Raw genomic sequence first — 21,236 nt, 5'->3', positions numbered from 1 at the left:
ATTAGGATTACTCGAGTTGTACCCCTCGCAGATTAATTCTTCTTTATTAGGGAAACGAAATCTCACAACCCTACTACTACAATGCATACAAACATAACAACTATGAAGCGAGTCCATGCCAACAATAACATCAAAATCATGCATTGGTAACTCTACCAAGTCCGCACACATAGGCTTACCACAGACAACTATTGGGCAGTCCTTTTATACTCTATCAGTTCTTACATTTTCTCCTAAAGGAGTACTAACCACTATAGGATCATGCAGAACTTCAGGCAATATCTCAAAAGTGAGAGCAAGTAAAGGTGTGACAAAAGGAAGCGTAGACCCTGGATCAAGTAAAGCATAAAAACATGATGAGAATACTTGCAGCATAGATGTGACCACATCAGCACATGTCTCCTTCTTATCCCTACGCTTCAGGGCGCAGAGCCTATTCCTCTTCAGGAGGCTCGACTGTTGTTGCACCCTCTTGATTAGAACTTGGATGAGCATTACCTCCAGCTTGACAATTGTTCTTTGGGCAATCCATAACCATGTTCCCGCTCTTACCGCAACCGAAGAAGGCATTAGTACCTCTCTACACTCTCCATTGTGAAAACGACCATATTTAGCCCAATTCTTATTGGGATGCTGAGTCTCAACTACATTGCCCTTCTTGGGCTCAGATCTACCTCCTCTAGGTGTTGTAATCCTCTTAGAATTAGAATTCCCAGAACTCTGTTGTCCCTTCTTGAATCGGGGTTGCTCACGGACGTCATAATTGTTTCTGTGGCCTTCATGGCTGGGACATGGCTGATATTGAGGCTTAGGCCTCCTAGAATAAATAATGCCTCTCTTTTTATGGCTGTCATGTACCTTCTGGATAGGCACCATCAACCTGGAGTGGTCCATGTTATCGTGGAGCATCATGGCCCGACACTCCTCCTCTAAATCTGCGGTGATTCCTGGGAGGAACCTACGCATCTCATCCTTACAGTTAGATACAAGGGAAATAACATAGCTGGATAGTTTAACAGAATTCAGGGAATACCCTCTGACTGTCATTGATCCCTGGTTAAGTTTGATAAACTCTTCAATCTTGGCCTCCCTCATCTCCCTAGGGAAGACTCTCAAAAAGAAGGTTGTCTTAAAAACCTTTCAAGTGACCAGAAATCCGCCCAAAGCTTAGATATCCTTCCACATCGTGCACCAAGTCTTTGCAACATCCTTGAGCTTATAGGAAGCTAGCTCAGCCTTCTCAGAAATTGTGGCCCCCATGGCCACCAAAATCTTGTTTATCTCATCCACGAACTCCTCAAGATACTATGATGTCTTGACCCAGTGAATATAGGAGGGTTGATCCTCGTGAAGTTTCATAGCCTGTCAGCCATGCTACGTGGGTTTTCCTTATCAACATTCTATTGGCTTACCTCGGCAGTCATGGCCTGGTCCTGCATAGTGATGTTTAGTGCCATCTGGGCCATAGATGCCCACACTGCCACATCAATAGACCCAGCTGGTTTAACCGGAATAGCTATTCCTTCAGCTGGAGCCTAGGGTAGAACATGATTTCCCCCAGTAGTCTCTCCTCCTCTCCTCTGACCTCTGTTTATCCTAGTATTCATTGTCTTCAAACAAGAAGGATTTATGTTAGACATGCTCATAATATCAAGAAATCAGACATTAATAAAAGGCACGATAGGATTAGAAGAAGGAAATTGTCCTATGCATCATGTAGTCTCTAATTCAGGATAGTAGTGTACTTCACTACCATGACTTAGAAACCACTCGATGTTGTTTATGTGAACTTATTATCCTCAGAGTTTAAACTGGCTTTGATACCAACTTTTTAACTATCAGAATCTAAACTACAGAAGAGACCGAATTTGTTGACCTCTCAGAGGTCGCAGACAAGCCTACATACATCATCCTTACTTCATCTAGGTTTATTTTAGAGAAAAATTTGAACTTTTGATTCGTAACATGCATGTTTGTCTTTCTACATAAATTAACATATCTTCACCATCAACCATCTCTCATTAAGAACATCAAACTAAATAAATAGTTCAGTACTGCATTAAGTGTATACTTGCAAAAATGGCACCAATAGAATATCTGAAATAAAACAAGGAAGAAACACTAGTGGAACATACTCCACTAGCTCAATCCTATAACCAAGCTAGAATATAATTGGTAAGAGTCCTATAATGCATGAGGTCCTTCCAAGTCTGGATGAATGCTCGATGTTTAGATAGCTTCAGCGTCGATCTGTAAGCTCTAACATCCACCTATGCCTGCACCTAAAAATGTAGATTTGTAAGAAATTAGTACTCACTTGTACTAAGTATTTGTATATGCAAGCATACACCAAGGACATGCATGAGTAAGAATAGTTGATATACAACATGATTTATGGAAAGTCAAGTCAGTGGACTTTCTAAATTAGGATTAGGAAAGTCACTGGACTTGCCAAATTCGGATTAGAAAAGTCATAGGACTTACCCAATTTGAATTATGAAAGTCAGGGGACTTTCCAAATTTTAATTAGGAAATTCAGGAGACTTGGTAATTTTGGTTTAGAAAAGTCATGTCATGAGAGTAACATGCATCATCATATGTTTGATATTGTACACAACACATTACATCTTACACTTAGCACATAATATATTGCATGTAGCACATAACATATTTCATATCATTCGTTCATATGCCATGAGACCTTCGAATCATGGACTTGACATTAAGACTTTCCAAAATCAGGGGTTAACATATGGGACCTCAACTAGGGAGCATTCTTTAGCAAATACGAAGTCTGCTTTATTCATTCATACGTAACTTATTTTATTCATTCATATACTAGTTTAAACACTAGTCATACCTAGGATGTAGTTTGAGACTATCATTGGGTTTGCTGTGCGATGATAATAAGTAACCTAGTGTCATTACATGAGTCTAGCTCACTTCTTTATTATTCTATCCTAATACCTTTAGTATCATTTATATCATTATGTGCATCCTATGAGGCTGGACTCATTCATTCAATTGAAAACTATAACTTTAATCGACGAAGATCATGTGAGCATCATGAAATTCAGTGTATTCCTTACACCAAAAAGAGGAGGAATCACCAGCCAAATTGACCTAAAACATGCTAGCGTACATAGGGGGTTGAAACTCGCTAGCTAGCCTATCAATGGGCAGTATAAAGTTCCATTACATTAAACTCATATGTCATGGAAGCTGGCTTTTAGTATGAGGACATCATAGATCAATAGATGATTTCTCATATCATAATTAACTATTGAGTATACATTAATCTCAATACTTTCATTAGAGTGTTCATAGAGACTGGTCTCTTCATTAGCTTTACAGTCAATAGGTGAATACATTTTGGTAACATTTACTTAGGCTCATTTGAGATTGCTCTCATCTTTCACATTACCCTCTTATCATGTTGTCATCACATTAATTATCTTAAGCATATTTTCTCTTCATAGTTACTCACCACTTTTTACGTGAATTTTCATTTCATCATATGCCAATGCACTTGGCAATTTATTGTGTTTCACACTCTTAGTTGACCCTTCTAGGGTATCATCATTTCGTTGCATACATCTTAGGTTCACTTATTTTGCACTTATTCTAGACTTATGAGTCTATACATACAAATCATGAGGCTTCAATCATAGTTCGTTTAAGTGATTCGTATATTCCTAAGATTATGTGGTACAATACTTATGCATTTTGTAAGTATGCCAAGATCTCGATTTCGATCTATAATGGCAATGTTAATTTTGACATTTATTCATGTATAACTTATGTATCAATACGGAATTTTGGCAAGGGATTACGATTTCGAACCCCTTGGACAACACTTACATTTTTATTTATTTTAGTTTTATCCACATGGCTTGGGGACCCAAGTTCGAGCCCCAACGCCTCCTTTTCATTTTCTCTTAATTTGTTTCTTTAGTTTTCGTTCATTTGGGACTGAGAGGATGTGAGATCGAAACCCCACAACATCATTATCTTTTATTTTACTTTTTGCTTAAACAAATTCTTGTTTTGACCAAGAGGGTGTGGGATCCAACCCCCACAGCCTTATTTACTTTTTTCCTTGATTTCCTTTATTCTGCTGTGTGGTTGTGCGTTCGATTCCCACATGCCTCAATTTATATTGTTCTTTTAATTCTTACTAATGTTTGATAGAGAGGATGTGGGTTCGAACCCCACACACCTCATTCCTATTTTTTTTTCTTTTCATTTTCAGTCCAGTTACATGGGTTCGAATTCCACATGCCACACACTTTTTAACTCACATTATTTCAATGATTTTTAACATGGTGAGATCACAAGTTCTATCCTCAATGACCTCACTTATTTTTCTTCATTTTACATAGCTTATTAAAAAACATTACTTTACTGAAATAAACAAACAAGGTGCTGGAAATTTGAGCTATTTTTTTTAGCTTCTTTTCATCAACATTTTGAGTTAATTCTTTGGGAATTTCGTGAATCATTTAATTATAGTTTTCACTCAAATCAACCACATTATACTTCGTATGAACATCACAATTTATACAATTTGTGCACGTGAAATAAAAATACAAAACATGTCTTTCCATGCTCCAATCCATGTCCAAGAGCCACGACAACACACACTCTACGCACACACTTATCACATAGTCTTGGAAACACATACTTTAATAATCACATAAATCCAAACACACATACATGAACATGATCATCACGAAAACACATTATATACCTAATTTCTACGAGCAAACATATCCAACCTAGGAATCAATGGGAGCTAGTGACAGGGACATGCAACAGGGAACAACGCTAGTTTCCAAAATAGATTGATCTGAATCCTAAGGGACTCTTGGGAAAGGTACCAAGTGTAAGAAAACCCATAGCTTTTAAGCCTTGACAACCATCCACTATCACACGTCCTTATCCATGCCCAAACCTCTCTTCCGAACCTTGATTCTTGTTCACAAGTGAAGTTCTTTACAGTAATTCTTAGGCGTACGAATTTTTCCTTTTCCATTTTTTGATGGAGGCAGCCAAGAACACGTTTAGAACAGTAGGATTATTTTATTTTTCTGTTGTTGACTGGTAACCTAAAGCTTAAAAAGGTTTTAGGACTAATATAAAGAATAAGAGTGGGCATGAAGCACACTCCTAGTGGGAGTCATGCGCCCCTTTTGTGGGAATTGTTGCTGACTTATTCAACACAATTAAAATGGTAAAATCAGGTTGTAAAATATATATTAAGTTATTATTCCTTATTTTAATTAATTTTGATCTATTAATTTTTGTCTCATTATGCCTCCAATTCGGCTCGAACCCGAGTAGGTAAGGTCAATCTCGGGTTTGACCACCGAGATTTAAATTATTTTGACTTATTAATAATTTTATTTAATAAATAAAATATATCCCTAGGTTAATTACTATACTACCCCTAGCCCCAAAATTACCTTTATACCCCTAGAACCCATAAAACCTAGGACTAACCCTCTTTGTTTGGTTAAGACTCATACGGGTGAATCCTAGTATTTGGGTACACTACATAGAAGAACCCAACCTTTCCTAGATCAAATAACTCCCCAAGTTAGTTGGCTTTGATCTTCCAAGGGTTCAGAGGTCTTGTTCTATGCGCATCAATCTGTGTGAACCCTGTCTAATTGTAGACATTCTAGACAAATTAAGCATTACATGGAATATCCATTTTTAGGGTTGTCACACTCATTATCCCTTAAAGTCTAAATAATATGACCCTACCTTAGACAAGTAGGTAGCCCTCATCTGGTAAGGGTAGTACCAGGATTGCATGTCAAGCACTTATGGTCTATGTTAGTGAAAGTTAACCCCCACAAAAGAATGTAAAGAACTAAGTCTTCTTAAGGGTGTACTACTTAGGGTAGGTGGTGGAATGGGACGCTACTTATCCATTGCACAAGTGGACATTTGGAGTGAGTCTTGGTGTGTCCTTATGTGATATGTATGAATGGGTCATGATATGATGTAAAAGAAAGTAATTGGACTTTATGTCTAATTTTAAGAAAGCATGTTAAAGTTATGTGTTGTATGATCGAACATATGAATTATGGATGTAGTGTATCTAATCTCGTGGAATCCTCAAGGAGCACATATAAGGTGTAGTAGTATGGGATGCTACTCTGACATTGCACTTTGTGTGACTTGTAACTCCACTTTAGAGGGGTACTTATATAATGTTCTTAAATGCAAGTATGTTTCTCTAGAGTCTTTAGTATTCAATGTTGACTTGTTTAATGAAATGAAGTATGCTTGTACTTGGTAGTCTAAAGGATCACTTGGGTGTGTAATGAAGAGATTGTATGAGCGACCTTTTCATGTCTTACCTAAGCGATTCTTAGGATAACTTTGGATAGGAAGAATTAGGTGATATGTGGGTTCACTATAATTATAATTTTATGTTAGGAGAAATGGTTGTTTGCTTTATGTGCTAATGATGGTTTTAGATGATGTCTTGTGAATTAATTCATGAAAGATTTTATCACAATAGCATGAATTGTATGTTTCAACTAAATTGTCCCTTTTTGCATGTTTTTTCATATACCATACTTAGTATAATATATGTACTAACCCAATACTTTTCTATACTCTATAAGTATAGGTTAGAAGCGAGTTGAAGGTTAGAAGGCAAGCTTGGGAAGTTTACTCCGTCAAGACTAAGTATATCCTCATATATTCAAGGGCGTAGTCTTTGTTTATTTAGTTTCTTCTTTTAGGACTTCTAAAAACTTATTATGTATTTCTTTCAATGTAAAAGGTCGTTTCCCTAAGATATTTTAGATGTGTCCATAAGATTGGCTTGTGACGATGAGACGTACTCCTTAGTATTTTATAAAAGAAGTTTCTTATTATTATATATCGTTAAAAGTTTAAATTTCCACACTAATTTTCATGTCATATAGAATTAATGATAGCTAAGAGGCATGTGCAAGACCTTCAAAAAGTCGAGCACGCCTTGTTCCGACTCAAGAGCACTCCCTTCTTCTAGGGTGTACCTTTATGTTGTAACAAAGTTGGTATCATAGCATAAGGTTATGGGAAATAGTTGAGGGTCTAAAACTCTGAAAAGCCACGTCTAGTAGAGTCTTGTCCATTGGTGTGAGCCGCGGCACATCCATTCATGAGAGGATATAGGACAATAGATTTTCACTTTATTCATTACTCCTATATGGTGTTGTATAACTTAACTCCATAAGATCTCTCTCTCTTTTTCTCCTTTGTCCGGTGACTTTGTAGATGTGATTTCTTGTAAAGAGATATTTTTCTATGTTTGAGGGAGAGAAAGGTGAGTCTTGATGCATATGATGGTTTTGTGGCTAAAAGAGTGAATGTGAAGGTTAGTTTTTAGGATTGTAATGTGATGCCATTTATAGCTATGTTTGACTTATTAGTTGGAAGTATTATCATGGTGTAGTTCTAAGCATGGTAATAGTTAGAATTGTTGAATAAAGTCCCTTTTGTGGAAAATAAGTTACCTAGTGATTGTGTTCAATGATATAGACAACTTTAAGGTTTAAATTAGAGGAATGTGAGAGAATATGAAGATTTTGTAGCCTTCAACTATCTTTTGTAGTTAATGTCTCATAGTTGTTCTTGTGATTGGGTTGAAGTTCTTTTGTAGGTTTACTATTAGGAGGAATTGTGATATGTTTACCTAGTAAGGGAGTTATGGAGTTATGCTAGCAAAATGGTGGAATTTATATGGTAAGATTGTTGGTTTCCAAATGAACCTACCTTAACCAGTAGAAAGGGAAAGAGGGAATTATATTCCAAAAGATTGAGCTAAGTGTTTCCTAAGAGTTTAATGAGGTGATATTTAAGAGAATTTGTGTAAGCTTGAATCCTAAGAGAAGGGTGTTATGCTTGACTAGTAGAGTTTATGTTTAGTCTTGATGATCATGTGTTAAGAGTAGTATGAGATCCTACTTTGTGAGAAGCATAGTGCGACTTTGAAGTATGAGGCCTTGCAGATGGCTTTTGCCTAAGTGGGGAAGAATGTGTTGAGTGGAGAGGTAGTTGATATCTTTATCACTTCTTCTATCCTTTTTCAAGCTTGAGACCAAAATCCTTGGTAGTTTGATAATGGTTAAAAGTCTTGCATATTAGTATGAGTTGCATTTCTCTTTATGTTATGAGTGCCTTTTGTGGTATATGTTTTTGAATTTTCTTGATGATATCATGATTAAATTAGGAGAATTGGTATTCAGCCTATATTTCTCATGCTAAGTTGTAGCAAAAGATATTTGCTTAATTTCTTAAAAGTTGTTATGTCATGTTCCAATGTGTGATCTTAAAGTAACTTCATGTAGAGATTTGAAATGATGTGATGAGCATGTCTAAAGTTAGAGAAGGTAGTTCCTCCTCAAATGAAATGAAAGTGATGAAGCAAGAGTGATCTTTGAATTATGGAAATTGTTCCAATTTTCTTTTGTTACTTAAAGTGCTTTATGATATGAAGTTTGTATCCTTGTGAGTTTGTGCATTGAGTATGAATGTCTTAGAAATTATATGATGTGTTATATGATGCTAGTGAGTCCTTGGTGCCTTTTATTGTATTTAAGTGTCATTCGAGGATGAATGTTCCTGAGTGGGGGAGTACTGTTATGCCCTAAAAAGAAATAGGTCAAACTAAAATTTCAGATGTGTTTCATGAGTTAATAATATATTAAAATACTGTATTTTAGAATTATAAATTAGTTCCTAAAGTTTGGGAGCATTGAAAAGTCAAACGCCCAAGTTGAACTAGTGTGTCATAGTGTTTTGTAGTGAATTTTTGGGGGATGGTTTGAGAGTGAAATTTATTTTCAAAGGTTCCTATGTGTATAGTGAAACAGAAAGGGTTGAAACATTCGAGAACGAAGACCCGGGGACCTCTCTAAGGGTCTATACACATAAAGGGTTGAAACATCCGAGAACAAAGACCCGGGGACCTCTCTAAGGGTCCCCGAGGAGGAGCCAAACATTGGATGAGAAGCTGCCCAAGGCAGCTTGCAGGGGCAAGTTCTGAAGCCCACCTTTAGACGTTCCCTTGACACAAAGTCTACTGCCTCAGAATTTTTGAGAGGCAACTTTCCTTGCGATACGAAGCCATGTCCTAGATTTGGCTGCGACGTTTTTAAGTAAAATTAGACTTTGGGATAGGGTCCAATTGGTGTGGAGGTGTTTTTGGCTTTTTTTATTTTTTTTGGGGGGGGGGGGTGTTATATACTTCTTTTAGGTCATTATACACTAATTCCCCCATCCTAAACCCCATCCCCTAAATTAGAAATCAAAATTTCCCAAACCCCCCAAATGTTTTTCTCTCCGAAAAGCTCTCCAAAACTCCATTGGAGCTAGAACTCAAGGTAGAGCTAGGGTTGAAGGTTGTGGACGTTTTATTCACCAAATTTCATGAGTCTCTTCATATGAATGTATGGTAGTAATCATTGAATCTTCTTTAATTAAATGAGCCCTTTCAAAGAAATTTCCAAAAAAAAAAGGATTTCAAACTTCAAACTTCTTTATTCCTTAACCCTAAGTATTAGTCTTTGCATTAAAATGGTATATTGACTAAAATGAGTTGTTATAGATTTAAATGATGATTTTAATTTTAAAGCCCCAAAATAATCATGTCTATTCTTTTTTTCAACTTTTGACTTATGAAATAAGTTTTATGAGCATAAGTAAATAATATTAAAGTTCTTGTTTCTTGGTGGTTTATTAAGTTTTCGCTACTTCCATAAGGGATATTTTATGATGGATTATTGGATAAATTGGGATTAGGTGGTAAAGGCTTGAATGAGGGGTAAGTTGTTCTAACTTGGTTAAGTTATGTTGAAGTAACTCTTAAGTGGTATGGTCGGTCAACCTTTTGTGGCGGTGCTTACTTGAAATATATGAAATTCTATGTGTACTGTTAGAGTAGCCTTGAATACATTTTATGTGAAGTTAAGTGATAATTTTATTATGTGTATGTATGGTATATGTTAGAAGGTTAAAATAAGTATCTTGAATGGTTCATGTCTAAATGAAGTATGTATTTTTTATGTAAATTATGATAATGTGTAAATTGTGATAAATGTGGGTATGACCATGTCTAGAATTAAATGTGATGAATAATGGTTATTATGTGAAAGGTGTGCTCGTGTGTACTCACACACACTTGAATGCATGAATGAAGTCAAATGAATGAAAATGGGGGATTGTAGGGTGGACACTCGTCGTGAGTAGAGATGAAGTGTCTACACCATCCCTAGTATTCCTAAGTATGAAAAAGGGGGAATTTAGGGTGAACACTCTTCCTGAGTAGAGGCGAAGTGTTTTGTGACAACCTCACTATTTCCAATGAGATTTCCAAGATAGGTTGTAGGTTGGATACCCTTCATGAGTTAAGATGGGGTGTTCAATTGTTATCTCCTAACCTATAGTGAATGAACACTTAAGACTCCGTGGGGAGTTATGCTTACCACCAAGAGGATTTGAAGAAGGGGTGGGTACACTTCGTGAGTATAGATGTTGTATACATGTACCTCTTTACATGGGTGATCCTCATTAGCAGAGAGTGAGTTACTTAGTAGTAATTTCCTTATCCCTTAATTATGCGCCCGCGTAGGTGTCGCTATTGGAGAACCCATTTAAAGGTTAAATAATATTACCTACCTTAAGAAAGTAGGTATCCATCATCCGGTGAGTGTAGTACCGAGATTCCATGTCAAGCTCTCACGTTCAATGTTGGTTAAATCTATCCTTTAAAAAATGTAAAGAACTAATTCTTCTTAAGGGTGTACTACGTAATGTAGGTAGTGGAATGGGACGCTACTTATACACTGCACAAGAAGACATTTGGAGGGATTCTTGGTGAGACCTTATGTGAAATGTCTAAATGGGTCATGGTATGATGTAAAAGAAAATAATGTGACTTTATGTCTAATGTGAAGAGAGCATGTTAAAATTATGTCTCGTATGATTGAACTTATGAATGATGAATTTAGTGTATCCAATCTCATGGAATCCTCAAGGAGCACATAGTGGGTGTAGTAGTATGGGATGCTACTATTACATTGCACTTTGTGTGACTTGTATGTCCACTTGAGAGGGGTACTTATGTGAAGTTCTTAAATGCAAGTATGTTCCTCTAGAGTCTTTAGTATTGAATATTGACTTGTTAAATTAAATGAACTATGCTTGTCCTTGGTAGTCGTAAGTATCACTTGGATGTGTAGTGAAGAGATTGAATGGACAATTTCTTCATGTCTTACTTAAGCGAGTCTTAGGATAATATTGGATAGGAAGAATTAGTTGTTAAGTGGGTTCACTGCAAGAATGCTTTTATGTTGGGAAAAATGGTATTTGTACTTTATGTGTTAATGATGGCTTTAAATGATGTCTTATGACTTAATTCATGAAAGATTTTATCAATATAACATAACTTGTATGTTTCAACTAAATTGTCCCTTTTTGCATGTTTTTGCATATGTCATACTTAGTACAATGTTTGTACTAACCCCAAACTTTTCTTTACTCTATAATTATAGGTTTGAAGCGGGTTGAAGATTCAAAGGCAATCTTGGGAAGTTGACTCTCTCAAGACTAAGTATGTCCTCATATATTCTAGGGCGTAGTCATTGTTAATTTTGTTTCTTCTTTTAAGACTTGTAAAGACTTATTATGTATTTCTTTCAATGTAAAGGGTCGTGTCCTTTAGATATTTTAGATGCGTATTTAAGATTGACTTGTGACGACGAGACTTACTCCTAATATTTTATAGAAGAAGTTTCTTATTATTATATATCATGAAAAGTTTAAATCTTTGCACTACTTTTCATGTCTTATGTAATGAATGATAGATAAAAGTATTTTGCAAGAGCTTCGAAAAGTCGAGCACGCCTTGTTCTGATTAAAAAGCACTCCAATCTTCTAGGGTGTAATTGCGAGTCGTAACAATTGGCAATGGTAACACCGACCTAATAGTATCAAGTCTGACTACCAGAGCAAAGACCTCTATCTAATCAACACCATAATCTTGCTTATATCCGTTGGCAACGAAGCGTACCTTGAATATATCAACTTCACCATTCTCATTGAGTTTTGTTTTGTAAACCCATTTAACTGGAATGATACTTTTCCCTTTTAGTAGATCTGTAAGCTCCCAAGAGTTTTTTTCATCAATTACTGAAATTCAGCATCCATTGCCTCCTTCCATTTTTTTCTTGGGAAGCACCTTCAAAACATATGTGATCACATTCTTCAAACAATGCAAAATGAGCAATTATCTAATCATTGATATTAATATATGTTACCTGATAACCTTGCATCCACACGGGTTTTTGTTTTGACTCATGGTACAACTTGATCTGTTTTATTAGGTGCTCCTGCAGGTAGGAAATCTTCAGCAGCTGGAGAAACATTTCCTGGGATTTTAGAACCTGAGCTAATTGTTCAGATTCATTATCGCATAGAAATTGCTTAGGTTAATTTTCATCCCGATTCCACGTATAGTCTTCATTGATAATAACACCTCTACTAGTCACTACCCTTTATGTAAAAGTATTAAACAAGTTGTACACTCTCAACGCCTTGCTAACACCATGAATGACACAGTTAACGCCTTTATCATCAAGCTTCTTTCTTTTTACATCTGGGACATGTACATAGGAAATGCATCCAAAAAATCTAAGGTGAGGTACAGGTGGTCTCCTTCCACTCCAAACCTACTACAATGTCACATCTCAAAGAGAAAAAGTACGATTTATTTTCAAGATGTAGGCGATCAAATTTACTGCATCCATCAAAAATGTCTTTGGAACACTTTTTCGATTAAGAAAACTTTGAACCATAAGCTTTCGACATCAATCTCAGTTTGTTGAAGGGCATATGGTTGTTATGAGTTGTTTCTGAATGCCACGAGACTCACAAATATTTTCTAATAACTTAGAGAAATATTCACCTCCACGATCTTTCCGGAGGCTCATAATTGTCTTTCCCCTCTCATTCTTCACGGGAGCTTTAAAATTTGAAATATATCAAAAGCCTCTGATTTTTCCTGCAAAAATATACCCATGTATTTTGGGTTTAATCATCAATAAAGGTAATAAAATACCTTTATCCTCTATTATAAACTGGGTTTGTTGTCCCACAAATGTCTAAGTGAACCAACTTCAACACTTAAGTTGTTCTCCATGATTTTTCTTTCGCAAACTGAGATTGATGTCACTTGTCAATACACATTCTTCACAAACTTGGGAAGGGACGACAATTTAAGGAAGCCATATCACCATTCTCTTCCTTTGAACGATCTTCAAATTACCAAAGTTCAAGTAACCATATCATGAAGAATTTTTCACTTCTACCATAGAGGATGATTGAACATTCTCAATCTTCAGAGGAAACATCATGTTTCGACTCATATTAATAATATCAATAAATCCTTTGGAAGGATAATAAATTTCACATCCATCATTTTTTAAGGTGATGACATATCTTTTTTCTATGAGTTTACCAACACTCAATAAATTGTACATAAAAGCAGGAACTTATAAAACACATTAGATATGGTTTCAACACACCCATTTTTTGTTTTAAAATTGATAGTTCTCTTTTCCATCATATTCAATGTTGAGAGATCACCAAAACTAAGTATCAACTCAAAGTTTTTAATTTAAATCAGTGGAATAAGACTTACTACCACTTAGGTGGTTACAGCAATCGGTATCCACATACCAAATAACTTGCTCCTCAGTCTCGTTATCCACATGAACTGACATTAACAAGATTTCTCCTTTCTTGTTCTCACCAAAAATTTGATTTAACTTCTTTCTCATTAGATAACCTAATATAACATTCAAATTGATAATGACTAAATTTATTACAATGATAACATTCTACCTTAGATTTGTTAAAATCTCTTCATTTGTGTTTGTTGTAGTCATCATTGGCTCTAAACTCCCTGCTAGCATTTTAGTTTCCTCGGTCTTGTATACCTCTTACTATCCCTCTACCTACTGCCCTTCCTCTGAATTGGAAGAAATAAAAGTACAATCCTTTAGATCCTGCTCCTCAAAAGTTGAGTTGTGGGTCATTTTCTGCTCATGCACCAACAAAGAACTTTCTAATTCATCAAGACACAAAGAATCTATGTCTTTTGACTCCTCTAAAGAGAAAACAACGTAAAGATATTTCGGTGTCAAAGAACACATTGTATTTTCAAAGGTTGTGACATCATCTTCTGGCCATGAAATCGCATCATTATGCTTATCTCCATGATTCTAGCACTATAGCTAGTGATATATTCACCTTCCTTCATATGCAAAGTTTTGAAGTCCCTTCTCAAGGCTTGATGTTTTGCTCGCTTCGCTCTTGTAGTTCCTTGATACTTATTTTTCATTCAGTTCCATATATCTTTGGAAGTTTTTTTTGCAAATAATCCTTTTCAAGAAAGGACGTTCAGTAGACTGAATGCGATGATTTTTTTCTTCCAAATCTTTTAGTTTTCTTTCTTCAAACTCCGCATTTTGAGCATTTGTCAAAAAATCGCCTTCCACTAAAACACCAATGCCATCATCCACAATTGGGAAATACTCCTTTGACCTTAAAAATTTTTTCATAAGCATACACCAATAGTCATAATGACCATTAAAATGGGGAATGGATTCTTGCACATAGTTTATGTGTGAAGCAATATAAAAGAAAAAAAATTCTGCGTAAGCTCTACATCACATGTGTGGCTTTTTTGTTTTTTTCCTTATCTAACTTTCCTCTGATACTGGTAACTTGAAATGCCAATCAAAAGAATGAATAAAGCAGGAAAAGTCAATTAAACAAAATAACAAACAGTGTATCTCTCTTATTTCAAAAGCAAAAAGATAAGTCTATTATATAGGCTTTTACAGAGATTTTCTTGCTAAGCACTAAACCCACAATAAAACTGCTAGGACTCCTAACAAATTCTGCTCTATAAATTGATAAGACGTCTACTTCCTAAAAACTAAGAGTTGAAAAATTCAATTGAATAAATGACCTAACAAACATGAAATAAATTGATCGTGAATAAAATGACACTTACAAAGTTGAGGTTATTATCATTCATTTTCTTTGATAAATACAATAAACAAGTTTAATTATGCAGAATTAATGTTGTTTTTCAATTGACTAACTATTCAAAAATACTTTTCTAAGAATATTGCTAGAAGGGAATAGTGTCCATTAGTAATGATGTTTATAGTTGTGGAATCATGGATTTGTATATTATTTTCTTAACTAAATGTTTGTACTTCTAAGTGATGCATCTTCCATTTTTTGTATTTTCAGATTTGAGCGGCTTTTAACCTATTTTACTTTAGAAATTGGATTTTTCGTTCATTAATTTCATCATTTTACTTGTTAGCAGAAAAATGCACATCTAAGTAACTATCATGTCTCTGCTTAGTGAGTGTTTCAAACTCCGTCCTTTCATGCCAATGCACAAATTAGGAGACCTTACAAAAGAAAACATGTTTTTGTGGGGGATAATGCACAAGTACACCCTAAATCTATGCCAAAAATCTAAGAAACACACTTATACTATACGAAGATTATATTACCCCCTTGAACTTATTTTATCATTAAATTTGTACCCCTTTTTGGCCTACGTGTCACTATCATATGGGTCCAACGCCGGTTGATTTTTTTCAAGTTAGTGCCACGTAGGCCAAAAAAGGGTAGAAAATTACTTTTAAAATAAGTTCAGAGGAGTAATAGGACCTTAGTATAGTGTTAGTGTGTCTCTAAGATTTCGGGCATAGGTTGAGGGGATACTTGTCTATTTACCCTTTTTGTGGAGCATATTTACCTCAATTGGAGGAGTGAAAATAAGATTTATATAAAATATCATCATACGTGAATAACAATCAATCACATAAAAGATAAAATATCTTATAACAAATATCTTTTAGTGGACTCGATTTTTTCTTATAGAGAAGGTTTGAGTAAACTTCGCAGTACTTCGCTTTTTTTGAGTGATTTAGTGACACCACAATTTTTGTATCAATAAGTTGATGAATAAAATCATTCCATCCTGAAAGGATGTAATTCTTTAAACCTCTGGTGTTGGGGGGAATAGTTTTCTTAAGGGGACACTTTGCATTTAGTGGACTCAATTTTTTCCTATCTATTTCATTCTATTTTTACATATGCTGGTGTGTTTTTTACACTCATTAATTATGCTTCTGCTAATAATTGTTGTTTTTCATTACATGTTTTAAACTAAATTTTTTATATTTGTACGAAGTTATTGTCTTTGGTTATATTGAATATATGTACAGATAGTACGTATATTGATTGTGCAGAAAATAATTTTTGTACTTCAGTCTTGGAATTCATATTTTGGCATTCTATATTAAATTCTATAACTTAAAAGTACTATATATAAGATTTAATATTATCTATTTTTACATGGATATGAAATTTCTCAGTTATCAATTGAAGAAATTACTTATGCAAGCTAAAAAATTATAATTGCTTTCATGTTCAAGCTTAATTTCTTTTTTGAATATGTTGACAAATTTTTGAATTTTCCCCTACAACATATATCACAATTGTATAATCTATGCAACTTAAATGTTTCCTTTTATTATGAATTACCTTTTCATATATTTCCTTATTTTCTTCTTCATTTACCTTTTAATGTTGATTAAATAACAAATGATTTATTATTTCGTGAACAATTCATTAATTAGAGGTATTTGAGTTATACGATAATGACAAATAATCAAATTTACGTTGAATGTTGTTAATATTTGCTTAAGAACACTCACTCTCTCTCTGTTATGACATGTTTCATGCTTTTTAGAGTTAGTATAAATACCAAATACACATGATCTTTATAAAAATATTGTAGTGTCATTAGAACCTTAACATTTTTATGTTAATCTTGTTTGTTTACATCTAGGATTCCTTAATTATTATTAGTTGTCCATTAATGGTCTCATGAATGTTTATATTAGGTTTCTTCCCATATTAATAATGTAAATTATTGAAATCTTAAATCATGTCTGATAATGTAAATACTTTTCACACTATAGATAAATAAATGTAATAAAGTAACTTAGAACAAAGAAAGTATATATATGAATAGTATTCTATTTACTAACCTTTTTTTCACGATCCAAATGAGTCATGAGTGACATCCTCACTTGACCTCCTAAGTGGGCGAACATAGGAATGTATACTCCAACAAAGATCAATATTTTAACTACGAATATCAATAAAATACGAAAGCTCAAAACTTATTAAAGTAACTAATCAAATAAACATCTAAAGTCTAACACTTATGATCCCCAAAATCTGAAAAGTCATCACATTAAGGAGATCTGTTCTCATAACCAAGTCTATAAGTATTATAAATGCCGAATAAGAAAATAAGATGGTCCATATCTAAAATTTAAGGACATGATGACTTCAATGAGAGAATCAAGAACGAGTTAGAAAATAATAGCTCAACATGAACTCTGATGTGCTGGAGACTGGCTAGTGTCGTGGGCGAGTCGAAGTCGATGGTGCAGCTACTGCACTCCACAAAAGAACAATGAAGAAAATACAAGTAGATGTAAGTACAAGGAACACGTAATGAGTAGGTATCATCGGCCAACCAAAAATAGAAATCAATATATATATTAATAATATCAAATCAACTACAATACTTGGCAGGTGGCAAGAAACAAACAACATGAACCAGTGACAACAACAGCATAGTAGGTATACAATCAATCACATTATTAAACACACTTGGGAGGACTCATGCCTCCGCACCATACTCATTTGGAAAATGGTTTATTTGAGATGGAGTATATTGAATTAATCAAAGATTTCTTTCCTTTAATGTTATCATGTCAGAACGTGATACTCCGATCCCATATACTGTGTCAGAACGTGACACTCCGATCCCATAATACTTTTCGGAATTTGACACTCCAATTCAATTATCTCATTAATTTATTTCATCAAGCCTTCTTTATTCAAGACGTCATTTTTATAGAGAGGATTCAAGATTAAAAATTCAAGGATCTCAAAATTTTAGGTCAACCACAAACCACACAACCAAGCAATACAACCACATGATCAAGTACATAGAAAACTTCACAATATCACTCAATACAGATCAATCTCTATTGAGAGTTTATCTATCAAATAGAAGTAAACCATAACCTAATTCCATCGAATAATCAAAGTAAAAAAAATTACTTTTCCAAAGCTAATGCTTTTCCTTTTCTCAATGCGTCGGAACCTTTCCAATCTATCAAACATATATTCAGTTGTAAGTTAACAAGCCTATAACCATTCATATAATTCTATGTCTAGACTAGACCTAACAACTACCTAATTCTATCATCAATTTCCTAAAGTTCAAACCTAAGGGTAAGTCTCCATTCCCCGAATTAGCCAAATTTTATTAGTAACCATATCGTATAATACACCTAATATTAAATTATCTATATCAATATATCAACTTTCATTTATTTTATCATAACAAAATTACAAGATTAAGGCCATTTGTTATGAAACCAGTGTCGGTCATAGTTTGAACGTGCAAAATAATTAACTATTCCAAAAAACACTCAAGTTTCTGTGCATTGATTATTGTTTGAACTTTCCGATCACCATTCTATTCTAATTCTCCAAGCCAATCAGCATCTGCCTAACACCAACTCTAATTAATTGTATGTACAAACTAAAAATTACTTCAACAGCCAATTCTCTTCTTTCTTCTGCACCTCAATATCATATATATAATCATCTATCCTACCTATTTTTATGATAATAATAGTGATTCTCAACAACAAACTACAACTTTTCAATCTAACATGTATACTATGAGAAACTACCATACTATATTAATATACATTAAATCAAACAACACCCAATTAAAAGTTATCATTACCCTATGATTTTCACTCAAAATTTGTCCAATTAACCCATTATAAATGTAGAAAATAGTTGTCATTGAACAGTCTACTAGAAAATATACAACTATCACTACTCTTCATATGCTATTATGAAAGCAGAAAATTCATTCAACATTAAAGCATCATTAATTAACAAACAAGTATTGTACCAATTAAAAGACACTTTCAGCAGCTCTTTCTGATAGTTGGTCTTCTAAATTTGATTTTCTTCTACACCGTACTCCTCTCTTCTAAATTTTTTTCTTTTGTCCAAATAAATTATTAACCTAATTTCCTTACAAAACCAATTATAAAAATTGTAAAACTGATCCACTATTAATTTTTGTGTTATCTTCTTTGACCACCAACTAATTAATTATGAAACTACCACACTAAATTCATGAAGGTTGTTACAAATTGTCCAAAATACCGATTTAAAGTCTACGTGAAAGTATTTTATGAAATAAAAAAATTTAGTTCTCAAATCAACCAAAAGTGTCATGACAATAGATACTAATTTACCCATTGTTAATCCTCTAACGTTCAAAGGAAGGCAAGGGCAAGAAAGAGTACATGAATCGACAAAGAGATGTGGATATCTTTCTTCCATATCAGCCTCACTCTCCCTAGTGGAATCTTAAACCGGACGATTCTTCCACTGAAGATTGATAGATACAATCTCATTTGACCTCTACTTGCGGACCACCCTATCTAAATGGTTGCAGACTCGTCCTCATAACAAAGATTCTCATCAAGCAAAATAGAATCCCAATGAATAATGTAGTTTCCATCACCATGATATTTTTTTAGCATAGACACATGAAATACCTAGTGCACTAATAAAAACCCTAGAGGCAAGGAAAATTCATAGGCCACCCTTCTCACGCGCTTAAGAACTTCAAATGGTCAAATATACCTTAGACTAAGCTTACCTCACTTACCATATCACATCACACCTTTCATGGGTGAAACCCTCAACAAGACTTGCTCACCCTCCATAAACTCCAAGTCCCTAACGTTTCGAGCTGCATATTAGTTGTGCCATGTTTGAGCTGCTAAAAGCTTTTCATAATTGAGTTTCACTTTTTCTAACGATTCCTCAAAAGTTTGGTACCCCAAGGTCTCATCTCAAATGCATCAAACAAACCAATGGGAGACATACATATCCTCCCATACAATGTATGAAATGGGTACATATCAATACTTGATTAATAGTTATTATTATACGAAAGCTCTGCTTAAGGTAAAAATTGATCCCAATGACCACTAAAATCTATCATGCGCGCACAAAGCATATCCTCCAGCACTTGATCTTTTACTCAATCTTCCCATCAGTCTTAGAATTAAATGTAGCACTAAGATCCAATATATTACCTAATAAAGCATGTAAGGTCCTCCAAAAAATTGAAGTAAATTGTGTACCTATATATGATATGATGGAAAGTGGAACTCTATATAATCGAACAATCTTATAGATATAGAGTTTGGCTAACTTCTCCACATTGTAAGTCATCTTGACCGAAATGAAGTGAGAAAACTTAGTTAACCTCTAAAATATTACCCAAATAGTATCAAACTTACCCAATGTCTTTGGAAGAGTAACCATGAAATACATTGCAATTCTTTCCCACTTGCATTCAAGAATGGGAATTCTCTGATGTCTCCCTCCAGGCCTCAGGTGTTCATACTTTACCATCTCAAAATTCTGACATTGGGCAACAAAATCTACAATGTCACGCTTCATTCTACTCCACAAATAATATTGTGTCAGGTCACGGTACATGTTGGTTGCACCAGGATGTATAGAATACCTCAAACTATTAGCCTCTTCAAGAATAGTGTGAGAAAAATCATCAACAAGGGGCACATTTACCTTTACCTTAATTCCAAAGACGCCTTCTTCATCAATCACAACCTCTTTAGCCTCTCCTCGCAATACCATACATCAAATTTGGCTCATCTTTTCATCAGCAAACTGCATTCCTTCAATCTTGTCAAGAAAAAAAAGATCTTGTCTCAACACAAGCCAAAGTCCTTCGTTCTCAAGTAATTACAGCGTCATAAAGTCATTAGCTAGAGTCTGAACCTCTCTAGGCAATAGACGTCTAGAAACTTGTAAGTGGGCTAAACTATCAATGCTCCATACTTTTGTAATTAGGCATCTGCCACAACATTAGCTTTTCCTGGGTGATATAAAATAGTAATATCATAGTCTTTCAATAAATCCATGCACCTCCTCTACCCCAAGTCAAATCTTTCTGAGTAAATACATATTGTAAACTGCGATAATATGTA

The 21,236-nt window shown here is 34.5% G+C and overlaps 1 protein-coding gene across 1 annotated transcript; it reads right to left on the bottom strand.

The window, feature by feature from the left end:
- Window positions 1-1,167: 1,167 nt before the first annotated feature.
- On the bottom strand, window positions 1,168-20,883 carry LOC138348056 (uncharacterized). The gene is made up of 3 exons (XM_069296663.1): window positions 20,503-20,883; window positions 1,413-1,535; window positions 1,168-1,305 (listed from the first exon to the last, which is right to left on the bottom strand). The coding sequence occupies exons 1-3, from the start codon at window positions 20,881-20,883 to the stop codon at window positions 1,168-1,170; spliced, it is 642 nt and encodes a 213-aa protein (XP_069152764.1).
- Between the last annotated feature and the right edge of the window lie 353 nt (window positions 20,884-21,236).

The sequence above is a fragment of the Solanum lycopersicum genome, chromosome 4 (assembly GCF_036512215.1).
Source record: "Solanum lycopersicum chromosome 4, SLM_r2.1".
Taxonomy (NCBI): Eukaryota; Viridiplantae; Streptophyta; class Magnoliopsida; order Solanales; family Solanaceae; genus Solanum; species Solanum lycopersicum.
The sequence above is the reverse complement of the archived record's forward strand: the minus strand, read 5'-3'. Positions and strand labels throughout refer to the sequence as shown.